General features: G+C 41.1%; 1 protein-coding gene across 4 annotated transcripts in view; it reads right to left on the minus strand.

Moving 5' to 3' along the window:
* The window catches only part of RALGAPB (Ral GTPase activating protein non-catalytic subunit beta), a 146,571-nt gene that overhangs the window by 74,037 nt on the left and 54,642 nt on the right, over positions 1 to 17,892 (minus strand). For 2 of the 4 annotated variants that reach the window (XM_075349916.1, XM_075349915.1), the window contains exons 7-11: positions 16,785 to 16,933; positions 14,440 to 14,656; positions 11,120 to 11,155; positions 5,672 to 5,873; positions 205 to 372 (exon numbers count right to left, since the gene is read on the minus strand). In XM_075349916.1, the coding sequence (XP_075206031.1) occupies positions 205 to 372; positions 5,672 to 5,873; positions 11,120 to 11,155; positions 14,440 to 14,656; positions 16,785 to 16,933 (772 nt within the window). The remainder of the gene's footprint in view (positions 1 to 204; positions 373 to 5,671; positions 5,874 to 11,119; positions 11,156 to 14,439; positions 14,657 to 16,784; positions 16,934 to 17,892) is intronic. The other 2 variants (XM_075349918.1, XM_075349917.1) reach the window with 1 other exon arrangement.

The raw sequence follows: 17,892 nt of genomic DNA on the forward strand, positions 1-17,892 counted from the left end.
GTATCCATTTTACCTTTGCACTAAGAAACTTGCATCCTGACTTTTGTGTGTGAGGGCAACAGAAGATTCCACATTTTTTTGCAGTCATTACAATAGTTAACAGATAAGTTGTCCAGTTTTGCACTTCAAGCAAGTAGGACCGGGATACACTGACATTTTAGATGACATTATCAGCCCCTTCTTTACTTCAAGAGATAAACAAACCTGTCTGGTAAAATAATTTCCAGCGCAGAAATGAAGTATGGAACCACCACATTGATCCCTTTCAGGTCACAGCAGAACAGGGGAGGAGAGTTCAGGATTATGCTGGCAAGTACTGGATGGCAGATAAAGTCTCCTATCTGTAAACCTTGGACGAGCACCATGTAAAACCTAAGAGAAGAAAAATGAACACCATGAAAACCTGGTGTTTGGAACTCTGTCTCTTCATGTCACAGTGCAAATTGCAAATCATGCCTGTACGGTCTTACTCTTAATACATTATTTTTTAATATTCACAGACTCCACAATAACAGGGTCTATACCACATGTCTGGTGCATAGCAAATCTATTGCCAATATACAAAAAGGCAACAAAATCTGAGCCTGGTAGTTAAGTTTAACCTCAACTGTGGGTAAAATCCTTGAGCGTTTCGTAGGAAATAATATCCTTGAGTATCTCAAGAAAAATGACCTCATGATCCAGTATCAACATGGGTTTATGAGGGAGCGGTCCTGTCAAATTAATCTCATCAGCTTCTAGGAGGATGCATGTTCCAAATTGGACAAGGGGAATGAAATGGATGTTGTCTATATGGACTTTTTAAAGAGCATTTGATGCAGTGCCACACAAAAAAAGTAACACAATGGGACTTGGGAAAAATATGCATAACAAGGTTAACAAATGTCTAAGGGATAGGAAACAAAGGGTGATTATTAATGAAACACACTCACACTGGGTCACAGTTAACAGTGGATAGCATAGGGGTCAGTATTGGGCCCTCTATTTTTTTAAAAAATGTTTAATAATGTGCTTGTAAGGGTTAATCAGAGTAGAATTTCAATATCTGCAAATGATACTAAACTTTGTAGGGTACTTAACACAGAGGATGATAATTTAATATTACAGAAGAATTTATGTAAGCTGGAGGCTTGTGCTGAGAAATGACAATGAAAGTTTTAAGTAAATGTAAGGTCACACACTTGGGCAGAGAAATAAAAATGTATACTTATTATGTACTTAATTGAAAAAACACTGGGAAAAATTGTGACTGAGAAAGACTTGTGTGTATGGGTGGACAGCAAATTCAACTTTAAAATAATGGGATGCATTAACACTAGAAGTCCCAGAGAGGGGTCATTTAACATTTCTACCTTTGATTGAGCTCGAAATTTGTGACTTCTAGTGTTAAAAAGAGGCATAGATGCTCATGAGAATTACATAGTTTTACCTTTATACAAGTAACTACTGTGACCACTTACAATACTGTGTTCAATTTTAGTCTCCAATGTATAAGGACATAGCTGAACTACAGTGGATGCAGAGAAGAGCAACCAAGGTTATTAAAAGTAATGGGAGAACTGCAGTACCAAGATAGGTTATTAAGCTTGGGGTTATTCAGTATATAAAAACCATGGCCTAGGAGCGATCTTATTACAATGTACAAATATATGACAGGACAAATAGAGATCTTTCTAATTCTCTTTTTACTTGACTACACTGGGTACGGAAAGTATTCAGCCCCCATTAAAATTTTCACTGTTTCATTGCAGCCTTTTAGTAAATTCAAAAAAAATTCATTTTTTTCTCATTAATGTACACTCTAAATAAATGGCGCTATAATAATAAATAATAATAATAATAATACTCTGCATCCCATCTTGACAGAAAAACTGAAATATCACATGGTCATAAGTATTCAGACCCTTTGCTCAGACACTCCTATTTAAGTCACATGCTGTCCATTTCCTTGTTGTCCTCTTTGAGATGGTTCTACTCCTTCATTGGAGTCCAGCTGTGTGTAATTAAACTGATAGGACTTGATTTGGAAAGGCACACACCTGGCTATACGAGTATAATACCTCACAGCTCACAGTGCATATCAGACCAAATGAGAATCATGAGGTTAAAAGGAACTGCCCAAGGAGCTCAGAGACAGAATTGTGGCAAGGAACAGATCTGGCCAAAGATACAAAAAAATTTATGCAGTACTCAAGGTCCCTAAGAACACAGTGGCCTCCATAATCCTTAAATGGAAGAAGTTTGGGACCACCAGAACTCTTCCTAGACCTGGTCATCCAGCCAAAATCACTGTGACTGAGCTCCAGAGATGCAGTAGGGAGATGGAAGAACGTTCCACAGTCAACGATCACTGCAGTCCTCTACCAGTCAGGCCTTTATGGCAGAGTGGCCCGACAGAAGCCTATCGTGAGTGCAAGACATACTTTATGAAAGCCCGCATAGAGTTTGCAAAAAAAAAAAAACCAACAACAAACAAACACACATGAAGGACTCCCAGACTATGAACAATAAGATTCTCTGGGGTCTGATGAGACGAAGATAGAACTTTCTGGTGATTATTCTAACTGGTATGTGTGGAGAAAACCAGGCACTGCTCATCACGTGCCCAATACAATCCCAACAGTGAAACATGGTGGTGACAGCATCATGCAATGGGGGTGTTTTTCAGCTGCAGGGACAGGAAGACTGGTTGCAATTGAAGGAAAGATGAATGCGGCCAAGTACAGAGATATCCTGGAAGAAAACCTCTTCTAGAGTGCTCTGGACCTCAGACTTGGCTGAAGGTTCCCCTTCCAACAAGGCAATGACCCTAACCACACAACTAAAATAACAAAGGAGTGGCTTCAAAACAACTCTGTGACCATTCTTGACTGGCCCAGCCAAAGCCCTGACCTAAACCCAATTGAGCCTCTCTGGAGACCTGAAAATTTCTGTCCACCATCCAACCTGATGGAGCTGGAGAGGATCTGCAAGGAAGAATGGCAGAGGATCCCCAAATCCAGGTGTGGAAAACTTGTTGCATCATGCTCCAGAAGACTCATGGTTGTACTAGCTCAAAAGGGTGCTTCTACTCAATACTGAGCAAAGGGTCTGAATACTTCTGACCATGTGATTTATTTCAGTTTTTCTTGTTGTTCAAAGAAGAAGAAAAAAGCCACGGTATAAAGAGCGCTGCTCACAAGGGAGATAGGAGATAACATAACGAAGATTTATTTGAGCTACAACGCGTTTCAGGGATACAATAAAACAATAATTTCCCTCTTCCTCAGGTAGCATAAAGATAAAAGCGTAGCAGACACATATATATATATATATATATATATATATATATATATATATACAATGAAAGGATAAGATAATGCACAGACCCTCCCTCAGTGTTGGTCCCAATTAAGAATTCATTACCCCATACGCAGATAACCCTCATTCATCAATTCCAAAAATAGACAGGCCAGAGTTAAATTTGCTGAAAAACACCTCATGAAGCCAGCACAGTTCTGGAAAAGTATTCTATGGACAGATGAGACAAAGATCAACCTGTACCAGAATGATGGGAAGAAAAAAGTTTGGAGAAGAAAGGGAACGGCACATGATCCAAGGCACACCACATCCTCTGTAAAACATGGTGGAGGTAACATGATGGCATGGGCATGCATGGCTTTCAATGGCACTGGGTCACTTGTGTTTATTGATGACATAACAGCAGACAAGAGTAGCCGGATGAATTCTGAAGTGTACCGGGATATACATTCAGCCCAGATTCAGCCAAATGCCGCAAAGTTGATCGGACGGCGCTTCATAGTACAGATGGACAATGACCCCAAGCATACAGCCAAAGCTACCCAGGAGTTCATGAGTGTAAAAAAGTGGAACATTCTGCAATGGCCAAGTCAATCACCAGATCTTAACCCAATTGAGCATGCATTTCACTTGCTCAAATCCAGACTTAAGACGGAAAGACCCACAAACAAGCAAGACCTGAAGGCTGCGGCTGTAAAGGCCTGGCAAAGCATTAAGAAGGAGGAAACCCAGCGTTTGGTGATGTCCATGGGTTCCAGACTTAAGGCAGTGATTGCCTCCAAAGGATTCGCAACAAAATATTGAAAATAAAAATATTTTGTTTGGGTTTGGTTTATTTGTCCAATTACTTTTGACCTCCTAAAATGTGGAGTGTTTGTAAAGAAATGTGTACAATTCCTACAATTTCTATCAGATATTTTTGTTCAAACCTTCAAATTAAACGTTACAATCTGCACTTGAATTCTGTTGTAGAGGTTTCATTTCAAATCCAATGTGGTGGCATGCAGAGCCCAACTCGCGAAAATTGTGTCACTGTCCAAATATTTCTGGACCTAACTGTATATAATACATATACACGTATATAATACATATACACATATATATAGATATATGTATTATATATATATATATATATATATATATATATATATATATATATATATATATATATATATCTATCTATATCTATATCTATCTATCTATATCTATATCTATATCTATATCTATATCTATATCTATATATATATATATATATATATATATATATATATATATATATATATTGCCTGCGCACACATCACCAGCGGTCACACTGCTCAGTCCTGTGAGACTGGCACTGGGCATGCGTGGGGATGGCTGGAGCAGTGGGCGGTGCATCAGCTATGGAAAAAAGCGATGGGGGGGCGGCATACAGGACCAGGAGGCAGAATAACGGACGCCAGAGAGCCCGCCCCCGTGTCACATTTACAGTATCTGAATACAAAAAGGTACCACTTTATAAAGTCTTTATTTTGGTCTCACATGGGGCACAATAATAACAGGGACCTTTCTAGAATGCAGCCCAGGAGCTGCAGAGGGGGAATCTTTTAGGTTTTGGGAGAAATTTCTGCTGACAGGTTCCCTTTAAACATCAGATTAGCCTGGCTCTGTTACCGGTGGGAACGGAATTCCTCTTATCTGATCCAGGAATGAGACGCCGACCCAAACAGGAGGATTGCAGGAGCTCTGAGCACCAGCAGCGGTGAAATCAAAGGCTGCTGTGTGATCATCCCCAGCAGGATCCGTGTCGGCCAGCCAAGGGGTAACCTGGATCTGTCAGTGCTAACAGACAGTGTTGTACCTGTAGTACAACACTCATAGGTGAGTGCAATTGTGTCATTATTCACCGCATAAAGTTTACTCTTACACAGAGGAGCGCCCTCTTCTCTCTTTTTTTCTTTCATAGTTTTTCTTGTTGAATATATTTGCAAAAATTTCTACATTTGTTTTTTTTCTGTCAGGATGGATGGGGTGCAGAGTGCACATTAATGAGAAAAAACAAATGAACTTTTTTGAATTTACCAAATGGCTGCAATGAAAGAAAGAGTGAAAAATTTAAAGGGGTTCGAATACTTTCCATACCCACTGTACCTCTCTGGGTGCGCTAGGCTTTGAATAGAGTGGCACCTCAAAAGTGTAAATCTGTATATATATGGTATATTTTTTATTTTGGGAAGATACAATTAATATTCCACAAAAATAGCAGTGTGAGACGATTACAGAAATAAGTCAGAGAGGTTGTTACATCCATGAAGCAATCCGCCAACTTCCACTATCCCATAGCATTTAGTAAATAATGGAGAAAAGGGACAGTCCGTGGTACACACATTACCTAGATAGATAGGCAGATAAGATCTCCTCCCCTGTCTTCTTGCTGCAGAAGATCCGACATAAGGTGCCGCATGCTTCAGCCCGTCCGGCCTCATAGTTTTCTGGGAATTCATTTGCGTCAAACACTGTGCTCGACCCCATAGTGTCTGTGGACAACTGGGAACCTTTGCGCCGTAACTCCACAGTGGCCTGGGTAGCTATTGCTGTGGACAATGAGTAAAGGAGAGGGTTTGATGAACTCTGTTACTATATACAATTCATGCTCAGGCTCATGGGAAATAAGGACACAAAGATTTAACAGAACGACAAAAGCCGTTAGGATAGCACTATGCTCCTGACTAGTACAAGCCAACAGACAAAACATATATCGCTACACACATACTGCATCTAACCAAACAGCAAAACAACAATCTAAGTATACAGCATGTAACACGTGTGGCACATGGTCTACCAAGACAAACATTCCTGTGATGAGAGGAACCAGCTCCTTAAGACCCACTGAACCTTGGTCTACCATGCTTGGATGTAGGAGGCAATCTGACAGTGTCTCTCCACTATGCAATTAGACTGTCAGAAAGAGACCTACTCATTTGTGGTCTTTCCTGTCCTGCACAATGCATAGGATATGATCAGAGCCACCATTTCTATGACCACAGAGGGAAAAACTGCTAATAATGGTGGCCCTGGTGGACTCAGGCTGTCTATTTTATGACGACTGTGGGACCCCCTATTTGTTGCGAAGCCACCCTTGTAACCTGTGGCGGATCCTGTGCCCATAAACTAAATATTCCATATGTTCTCACTTGAGCGGGACATGTCTTGGCCCTCTAAATGTACTGACTGTCAAGTAATATGGCTAATAGGAGAGTTGGAGTTCTGGCCTGTTCCGTTAGGATTTTATACAAAAAGATTAACAAATGCTGGTTCTAACAAAGTTTGGCGTTTCAGTGTTTTTAGATTTTTTAGTCAGATGTGTCTATAATTACTGAAGAACAATTATAAGCATTTTATAAATTCTTTAACATTTATAGACAAATACATCACGTTTATACAAAATACATTTGCAGTAAATACAGGGATGGACCGCAGAGGACTGGGGTAGAGTTATTTTCCCAGATGAAGGCTCTTTCAGACACTGTTTGGGATATTTGGACGAATGATTAATCAGAAATAAAAAGGTGAGTACTACTACAAGTCCTGAGTCATGCCAACTATAAAGCATCTTGAGACCATTGTGGGGTTACTTTTCAAGGGAATGGGCTCACAGTTTTGCCTATAAACACTGCCATGAATAAAGATTGGTATCTAAAAATCCTTCAAGAACAAAGTCTCCCAACGCAACCAGGAGAAATATGGTAATGAACAATGTTCCCAGTGAAGAAAACATTGACATTTTGGGCCCATGGCCTGGGAAACTCCACAGATCTCAATCCCATTGAGAACCTATGATCAACCTTAAAAAAGTGGGTGGACAAACACAAAAAGCCTGATTAGACACAACTGGGATGTCAACAGTCTGGATTTGGCCCAGAAGATGCAATCCAGCCTGTCCGGACAAAGGGCAAAAATCTCGGGGGGGAGGGTACGAAGGTAAATATGGAGTTGAAGTACTTGTCAAGAAAAGTTAACATGTCTATAATTTTACTGCAGTAACCGGAGAAAAATCTGACTAAAAGATCTAAAAACAGTGAAGCAACAAACTTTATGAAAACCAAAATTTGCATCAGTTTCAAAACTTTTGGGCACGACAGTATATAAACATGGCACACTCGCCATAGTCATCTTCATAATCAATTGTTAGGAAATTAAAATGGTTTTATGGAAAGTTGGTAGTCAAAAATAACAGAACTGCATTTCTGTTCATTAAATGGCTATAGATGCCAAAACAAGGTCTCCAAATTTTTAGTGACCCAACTCCGTAGGACTCCTTGAAGATCAACTTAGAGTTCAAGGGTCTACACAATACCACTTAATGGGCATTATATCTGAAGGAATTAATTGAAATACAGATATAGACGAGTTAATGTAGATACATCTAGATATTGAAGTATCTTCTAAATACAGAGGTGTCTTGTGTTTAACAAGACCGGCTATACTGTCAATCTACCACTGTTTTAGGATAGGAATACCTATTGTTGGGGGGATGCTCAAAGACCTGTCTTCTCTAAAGGGTATTTTGGTAAGAAATTACTAGTGATGATCGATTACCTCAAATATTCGGCTTCACGAATATTTGCCGAATAGGTCGCCGCTATTCGCGAATATTCGATGCGCAATGTAAGTCTTTGGGAATCCCGAATAACAACTATTCGGGCTTCCCATAGACTTTCATTGCGCATCGAATATTCGCATAGTGACGACCTATTCGTTGGAAATTCGCAAAGCCGAATATTTGAGGTATTCGATCATCCCTAGTTATTACCCATCCACACAATCCAAGCATAGCGGCTCCCACTGAATGCCACATTGGACAAATTTATACCCTGTTTGAATGCAGTGTAAGTGTACTTGGCCATCTCTGACAGACCCATAAAGGAGTATGAAGAGAAAAGGAGGGCGCACTGCCAAAAATAGTAAATAACGGGTGCTCACCCGTGCAGTAAAGAAGCCATAATCATGAAGGGAAGAAAGGTACTGCACATAAACGGGGAGCACATCCAAATAATTATATATATATATATATATATATGAAAAGAAAAAAAGTACCGGTGGCGGTATCGGGAGGATTCACGCTTCTTACCAACACAAGGAATCCTCTTCCTGTACACGTCACTGTAATACCACCCCTTGCGTTTATAGCTGCGTTTTTAGTCATAGAAACGCAGCTATATTTGCAATTTGCATTTTTCATTGCGTTTTGGAACATCTCATTGAACTCAATGGGTGAAAAACGCAGGAATAATTGGCATACTGCGTTTTTGTGGGCACCACAAAACCGCAGCTAAAAAAAAAAAAAAAAACACTGTGTGCGGACAGCAAAAATGAAAACTCAGACTTGGTGAAGCAAAGTCATGCAGTTTTCTGAAAAAAAACGCACCCGAAAAACGCCTAGTGCGCACATAGCCCAAGGCTGTGCACACTGCATTTTTATGGTTTTTTTTAGTGCAGTTTTATCACAAAACTGCAAGAAACACCTGATGTCAGCAAAGTCACTGAGAATTATGAAGTGCTGTGCACATTGCTTATTTTCTCCTTGCAGATTTGGTGCAGATGATGTACACCATGTCAATTATTTCAGTATTTTTCACCAATTGAAAAATGCATAAAAAAATGAGGCAATACCAAGCGTTATGGCACTGTTTTTCCTGCCAAGAGATGCAGAAATTTCTGCAATCCAATACTCAATGTGCGCACATAGCCTAATGGTCTTGTGATGCATGTCCGTCTCATATCAATGAAGTAGTAGGCACCTCAGCCATCCAGAAGCCTGGAAGGTGAGTGATAACAGGTTTAATATGGTTCTATCCGCACAGATAGCCCACTTTCTAATGGGTGCAGTCATCATGATCACCTGATCCCTCAAGATTTGGCTTTTGGGACAACAGGAATTATTGTCATGTCTGAATTCATAGAGGGGGTCTCAAGTAAAGTACCCCTCACGGATATCCATTTGCCCAAACAAGGCCTACAGACTAGAATTGTCTTAAAGCAAATACATGCAATGATAAGAAATGTTAACTAGTTAAAGGGTTTTTCCCAAATTCACAAGTGAGCCTCCATTCATAGAATAGTGAATATCATGCAGATTGCCATTGTCCAACGCCAGGGACCTCTAGTAATCCGGAGAATAGGGCTCTGCTACATTCATGATCTATAGGACTGCCAAAAATAGCACAGCATTGTACTCCACATTTTGCGGATGTACCACAGACAATGACTAAAGCCATAGGTTGAATCTGGGCAGCTCTCCTCCATTCAGATGGGTCTCTACTGAACCTGGGCACCTGTCCTCCATTCAGATGGGACACTACTGAACCTGGGCACCTCTCCTCCATTCAGATGGGTCTCTACTGAACCTGGGCACCTGTCCTCCATTCAGATGGGTCTCTACTGAACCTGGGCACCTGTCCTCCATTCAGATGGGTCTCTACTGAACCTGGGCACCTCTCCTCCATTCAAATGGAGCTCTACTGAACCTGGGCACCTCTCCTCCATTCAAATGGAGTTCTACTGAACCTGGGCACCTCTCCTCCATTCAAATGGAGCTCTACTGAACCTGGGCACCTCTCCTCCATTCAAATGGAGTTCTACTGAACCTGGGCACCTCTCCTCCATTCAGATGGCGCTCTACTGAACCTGGGAACCTCTCCTCCATTCAGATGTGGTTCTAGTGAACCTGGGCACCTGTCCTCCATTCAGATGAGGCTCTAGTGAACCTGGGCACCTGTCCTCCATTCAGATGTGGTTCTAGTGAACCTGGGCACCTGTCCTCCATTCAGATGAGGCTCTAGTGAACCTGGGCACCTGTCCTCCATTCAGATGTGGCTCTAGTGAACCTGGGCACCTGTCCTCCATTCAGATGGGACACTACTGAACCTGGGCACCTGTCCTCCATTCAGATGGGGCTCTAGTGAACCTGGGAACCTTTCCTCCATTGAAACGGTGCTCTACTGAACAGGGGCACCTCTCCTCCATTCAGACAGGGCTCTACTGACAGGGGCACCCTCTCCTCCATTTAGATGGTTCTCTAATGTACAGGGGCACCTCTCCTTCAGTCAGACTGAGCTCTACAGTTCTCAGGATTGCTGGGGGTCACAGTGGTCAATTATCCCCTATCCTCCCCAAAACTTGTACTTTTGAAAGAACCCCTTTAACGAAAGGCAATGACTGAAGATTTACATCGCAATTTATTTTATGGGAGGATTGTCCTCGAGTCAGAGTAAGTAGAATCACGACTTTTTCTGAACATTCCCCTATATTTCCCCCAAACCATGCATGTTATAACGGTTATCAGAGGACATGCCTTCTGGGACTTTGAAGAAATCTTTATGCATTTTTTTCCCATGAGCCTCTGCTGTTTTAGATGCAAGTTACACCAACAAAACTACACTAAAATATCTAATGAAAGAAAAAAAAAAATCTACATGCACAATATCAAAACAGTACATTCAGAAAGAATAAACCAAAGGAATGCGAAATGAAAACCTCGGTTAGTGCAAAATCCTCGACTTAATGGAGATGAATGAAATGGGGAAGATTGAAGAACAGGTTCCCCTGAACTAACAATCGTCCCCATTCAGGCTGAAAGGACGGAGGGAATGACACATTTCTCCCCACAGTGCAACATAGAAGATGAGGAAAACAGAGGAAGGGGAAAAAGAAAGAAATGAAAAGCAACAAGACCACAAGTATGTTAGGAGGAGACGGAGGGAATGCGAGCGGTTATGAGGAAACTGAAGAGAGAAGTCAGATGATTGCAATTGAGGAGAAGCTACAGATTCCTACTTACAAGATTTATAAGAAAGGAGAATTTGGATATAAGATGCTGCAAGATAACAGAAATAAAATGGAAAGAAATCAAAGGACAGAAGTAGTTACAAGAAAGTACTTTAAAATATGGCAAAAAGTTCAATAAAAAAAAAAGAAAGAAAAGAAATTGTTTTTTTTTTTTTTTAAATTGGTCTAAAAAGAAAGAAAAAAAGGGAAATAGGAAAAATCAGATGAGGGGGTTTGTGTAACAGTGAGGTGTGAGTCTGGGAAAACATCGTGTACAACAATGGGGAACGAATGATGGTGTGTCACTTATAGGGTAGAACTGATCCAATGAAATGAATCTCACCCGGCCCGGTCATATCCACACAGTAGGAAGGCCTCACCTACTACACCCGCTGTTACATCAGTTATCTGCTGTATAGATCCTTTTAGGTGTTTTAGTGAGATGCTTTATAGAATATTTTTATACTGGTGACAAACCATACGAGAGGGAGTCCGTACACTGAAGCTCAGAGAGGTGCGGTTGGTATTGACCCAGACAAAGTCTACGAACCGGTCTTCCGCTTACCGCCTTAAGACACAAGCACCTGGCCCTCCACCAATCAAAACCCATGTTTAATCTTCTGAAAGCGCAGATACACTTCAGGCCATGTGCACACTGAGTATTTGATGAGTTTTTTTACCTCAGTATTTGTAAGCCAATACCAGGAGTGGGTGATAAATACAGACGTAGGGACGTGTTTCTATTATACTTTTCCTCTGATTGTCCCACTCCTGGTTTTGGCTACAAATACTGAGGTAAAATACTCACCAAATACTCAGTGTGCGCATGTGGCCTTAAAGCAACAGTCCAGCTTGGTGGCGCTTTACACCTAAGTCCCCTGTCTAATATTAACCCTCTGGTGTTTTCCCCATTTTTTGGAATCACTCTGGTCTGGCGACGCCATCAGTCAGAAGTTATGTTACAAACTCTCAATGCAAGTCGATGACAGCCAGAACGAGGCACCCATAAATTTGTGACCTCTGGTGCGCTCCATCAAACACTGGAGCAGCGGGCAGGTCAGAAATTGCTGAAGACGGATGGGAACAAAGCTGAAAACAGATGAAGACATTGGTATTAGTACTTCTGGCAGTATGCACAGGTGCCAAGTCCTGCTGAAAAATGACATTGCCATCTCTAAAAAGCTTGTTGGCAGAAGAAAGCATGAAGTGCTCTAAAATTTCCTGGTAGACGGGTGTGCTGATTTTGGTCTTGATAAAACACAGTGGCCCTACACCAGCAGATGACATGGCTCCCCAAACCATCACTGATTGTGAAAACCTCACACTAGACCTCAAGCAGCTTGGATTGTGGCCTCTCCACTCTTCCTCCAGACTCTGGGACCACGATTTGCAAATTTACATTCATCTGAAAACAACACCTTGGATCACTGAGCAACGTCCAGTTGTTTATCTCTTTGGCTCAGGTAAGACACTTCTGGCGTTGTCTATTGGTCATGAGTGGCTTGACACAAGGAATGTGACAGTTATAGCCCATGGCCTGGATACGTTTGTCTGTGGTGGCTCACTGCTGCTGGAGTCAGTGGAAGCACTGACTCCAGCAGCAGTCCACTCCTTGTGAATCTCCAACAAATTTTTGAATGGCCTTTTCTTAACAATCCTATCAAGGCTGCTGTTATCCAAGCTGCTTGTGCACCTTTTTCTACCACACTTTTTCCTTCCACTCAACTTTCCATTATTATGCTTGGATACAGCACTCTGGACAGCCAGCTTCTTTAGCAATGACCTTTTGTGGCTTACCCTCCTTGAGGAGTGTGTCAATGACTGTCTTCTGGACATCTGTCAAGTCAGCAGTCTTCCCCATGATTGTGTAGCCTACAGAACCAGACTAAGGGACCACTTTAAACATTTAGGAAGCCTTTACAGGTGTTTTGTGGTAATTATTCTAATTTTCTGAGATAATAACTTTTAGGTTTTTATTGGCTATAAACCATAATCAACAATAACAAAAATAAACACTTGAAATAGATCACTGCTTGTAATGACTAATTAATATATGTGCTTCCCTTTTTGTATTGTATTACTGAAATAAATTAACTTTTTGAGGATATTCTAATTTATTGAGATGCACTTGTAGATTTAAAGCACCAATTCTGGCGTGAAATAAAAAAACAAAACACTGAAGTGTATGGTTTAAAGTTGGTGCTCTCAAAGAACCTATGATCTCAGCACAGGCCAGTTCTGGCAGCCACCACTAAGGGGCTTATGTTATGCTATTTTATGATGGAGCTACATGAATAATAAAAATAAGCCGCAAGCTCCCCCTAGTGGCCAAAACTGGCAAATAACACTTAAAAAAAAAAGTAGATGCAAGTACAAAGATTAAAAGTTATCCACCGTACAGATTATTGGAGATAATTTACTGATTGCTAGGATCTCAGTCAATCTTCTGCAGAGCCCCATCTGATTGGAGCGGGGGTCTACTGTGCACACTTCTGCTCCCTCCACTATCTTTGGGAAATTGCTTAGCCATCTCCACCAGTCCCACAGATAATAAAAGGAGTAGAGCTGCTCATGCACCAGCTATGTCTACTCATTCAGTCGGGGCTCTGCAGCGCCATATTCTCAGGATTGGTGGGGGTCCTAGCAATCAGACCCTATAATTTGACATGAATGCATTCTATGCATGCGGGTCAGAAAAAAAAGCTCTGACTGGTATAACAATATGTTAGTAAACAATCAGCCCTGATGATTTGGACTTTTAGAACTTATGATGGGTCTGCCCCTTTAACACTAGAAGTCCCAGAGAGGGGTCATTTAACATTTCTACCATTGGAACCCTATGGAGCTTGACATTTCTGGGACTTCGAGTGTTAAATATGCTCTTAATTTTTGTACATTTTCACCAGTGGTATGTGCAAAGTCATAAAAATGAATATGCAGTTAATTTTCTTTCAATAAAAAAACAAAAAAAAAAAACCAACAAAACCTAAAACCCCCTCTTGTTTATTCTCCCTATAATAACGAGTACCCCACTTTATTCATCTCTTAAAAACGTCACTGTCAGTTGCGTTAGCAGGTAGTGAGGCTGCACCCTGAGCTCTGAGGAGACGGGGACTGTGTGAGGACCTTCCCTTTAAGTTGTGGTGCATGGATATAACCGAGAAGGGTAAATTAGGATTCATTTCATTTCTGCAAGTAAGATGAAGAAGTTCACTGATGCATCTTCGGCCCACCCATCCCACACCTGCCCTTGGAGCCAAGAATAATCTTGCAGGTAGGAATAATGGAAATTCTCAGATGAAATATAGTGGTGAGAATGGTGGGAGCACTTACCCGTCATACTGCTGTCACGGTTAACTCCGTTCTGCAGCTTGCAGTGGACAAGGGCGGCATCAAACAGCCAAGACCCAAACAGGTTCAAGATGCTGTTGACTTTGGGTCTTGTGGGGGCTGGTAACGGACGAGGCTCAGAGTTCGTCTGGTTTGGACTGGACAGCGGGGAGGTGGAAGATGCTTGCTGCTGAACTTTGGAGCTGTGCGTTGTGTTCACCTGAAGCCGAAAGAATGGAAGGTTAATAAAATTCTAGGAACAAATGTCTTCACATAGATGGACACTCTTATCTAATAGACCTGCAATCCTTATGTCAGGACTGTGGGAATCGGAGTCAGTGTTGTTAAATGCGCACCACCTTCGGCTAAATTATTCATATTGCCGGACTAATTTTGCGGCATGGACGGTCGGATGATTGGCTAATTACACAGTTCTTCCTTTTTATTGAGGCTCGAAAAGGGATTGTGCCATCAGAAAATGACCTGCTGTTAAAATCAGCTTTTTATGTAATAATATATATATATTCTCTCTCTCACTCACTCACTCTCTCACTCACTCAGTACATACATACTCAGCTTTAAATAATTTTATATATACTTTACAGTGTGTGTGTGTATATATATAATATATATATATATATATATATATATATATATATATATATATATATATATATACACACACATACATATACATATATACATACACACACATTTATATATATACACACACACACATACATATATTATATATATATATTACACACATACACACACAGTAAAATATATATAAAATTATTTAAAGCTGAGTATGTATGTACTGAGTGAGTGAGTTAGTGAGTGAGTGAGTGAGTGAGTGAGTGAGTGAGTGAGTGAGTGAGTGAGTGAGTGAGTGAGAGAGAGAGAGAGAGTGTGTGTGTGTGTGTGTGCGTCCGCTAAAGGAATCCGCACCGTCGCATTTACAATCACAAAATTTTGCACAGACACCCCATGGGAATGTCATAGACTATGTTTTGACAAGAACATTTAACTCCGCGCTTTACAGGTACTCTCCAAAAAACAAGCCTCCATTAAAGTGAATGGAGCTGCGAGCTACCTGCTATTAATAAGAGCTATGGTTGGTTGCTATAGGAATAAAGGACATTCATAGTAGAAGAAGCTTATGTGTGAGGTAATATGAGGTCGGTGGAGAGACGGGGAAAGCGAGAGACGGGGAAAGCGACAGAGACACAGAGATAGAGAGAGACACACAATGATCGAGAGAGGCAGAGACTGATACAGAGACAGACAGAGATAGACACAGACAGACACACAGAGACAGACTGGGAAAGAGACAGACAGAGACAGACAGACAGAGACAGACAGTTACTATCCCGGGCAACGCCCGGGTACTACACTACAGCTAGTATATATTATATATATTTAAACAATCATTTTCTGATGACAACCTATATTTTCAAGGTAATTGTCAATTTAAAAGTCATATCACAAGGTGTGATCCCTGCAGAGCCAGATGCTGGGCAGTAATCTCTATAATAAGAGTGCTGAGGGACTATGATGAACTGTGTCCCCTTTGTCCTTAAAGAACAGTGTACAATATGGTCTTTTGGACAAATATAGCCTACAAGCAGTGTTGAATGCTGTCATACAGGACAGTTCTCTTTCAAGTGATCATAACGAACTTGAGGTGACCATCCACTAGATACAAGTAGGAGAATGGTAGAGCGATCACTAATTGAATGATTACCTGGAAAACAATTATTCCGCAGATCCAGGCACACATAGTCCATGTTGGCCATTAGCCACTCCAACTGGCCAGATATATTCAATGATACCGGGCAAAGGACAAATTATCAATCTGGAAAAATACTTTCACAGAAAGATTGCTCATGGACAGGCAACCATTGGATTCAAGATTTTAATGGCCTGTCATCAAACGACTGAAAATAATCCCTCATTGTTACAGCTCACCTCACAAATGATCAATTAGGTTGAAAAGATCTGTTTTAATCAACTTTAGAATGGTGTACACAGCTTTAATGCCTTGAGTCCTCCTTGGACATTTGCAAACCCCAAACATCCAATCAATCTTACATTGCAGTACCCTTCTGACTGACGCATCATACAAACAATCCTACCTTGCAGTGCCCTTCTGATAACGTTCATTCATTTTTTGGATGGATGTTCTGACTACCTTTGTACTTCTATTTAGTGGATTCACAGCCAGCACCACCCTGGATCACACAATGTGAAGCTGCCGGTGTTAGGGCTGGGATTACACAGGACTTGAATATACTTACATAGAGGATAAACATTATGAACAACACATCGATGACAATACCACTTACAGAACTGGCTTTCATGGTGGTTTTGTTCACTGTGACAGTGCGGTGCCTCCGGCTATGTGGAGGGGTCGTGTTGCTTGCCGTCGTCTGAGGCATACTGAGCCTGTTGACTGGAGTTGGTGGAGCACTGTCAGCCCTGGGGCGAGAGATGCCTGGGGGAGAAATAAGTCACTACTGAAACAACTATATATGTATTGACTACTAAGAATAAAGAGGGCCTGATACCAAGTCCAAAGTGGCCAGATTTTGTTCTACATTTTAATCCTTCTGCTCCCCTGGGTAAAATATTTGTTTATTTTGGTTCTAAAGGATATGGGCCTTTTTATTTAGTGTTAATTTGTAAGGCTTTTACCAAGGTGGAAGTGCATATATGGTAACAATCCAGAGAAGCATTAAGACACATTATAAGGCTCTGTGCGCACTAAAAAAAAAAAATGGAATTTCTTAAGAAAATTCCACAGGCTCTGAAAGATTTCCGCACCCGCGGAAAAAAAACAAAACAAAAAAAAAACCGCACCGACATCCGCATGCGTTTTGGTGCGTTTTTTCCGCGGGTTGGTATATGTGTTTTAATGCATTTAATGCAATAAAGCACATTGAAAAAAAAAAAAGAAAAAAAAAAAGTCATTTCCTTCTGATATAGATAGAGAAATAGAGAGATAATGGATAGCTAGAGGGATAGATAGATAAATAGATGATAGATAGATAATCAATAGATTATCTATTGATTGATAGAGGACAGATCAGAGACCCTGTGAGGACACTGCAGTTCTCACGGTCGGTAGTGTGTTCACATCACCGACCGTGAGAAATGACCTGTGGTTACCTCCTGCAGTCTCGTTACGAGGCTGCATTCTGTACAGTGTGTCAGTCACGGCTGGATGCAAGTGACGTGGGACCTCGGTGGATTACGCCGGAGCTGTGTGTTTGGGGGGTGTAATAAAGGGGTGAAAGAGGGGCTTTTTTGTCTTTTATTTAAAATAAAGGATTTTTCGGTGTGTGTTTATTCACTTTACTTACGGATTTATCATGAAAGCTGTCTCATGGACGCTGCCATGATTAAGCCTGGCCTTAAATGGCAGCGATCCGCTGCAATTTAACTCCTTATTAC

The sequence above is a fragment of the Anomaloglossus baeobatrachus genome, chromosome 5, assembly GCF_048569485.1.
Source record: "Anomaloglossus baeobatrachus isolate aAnoBae1 chromosome 5, aAnoBae1.hap1, whole genome shotgun sequence".
In the NCBI taxonomy this organism is placed as follows: Eukaryota; Metazoa; Chordata; class Amphibia; order Anura; family Aromobatidae; genus Anomaloglossus; species Anomaloglossus baeobatrachus.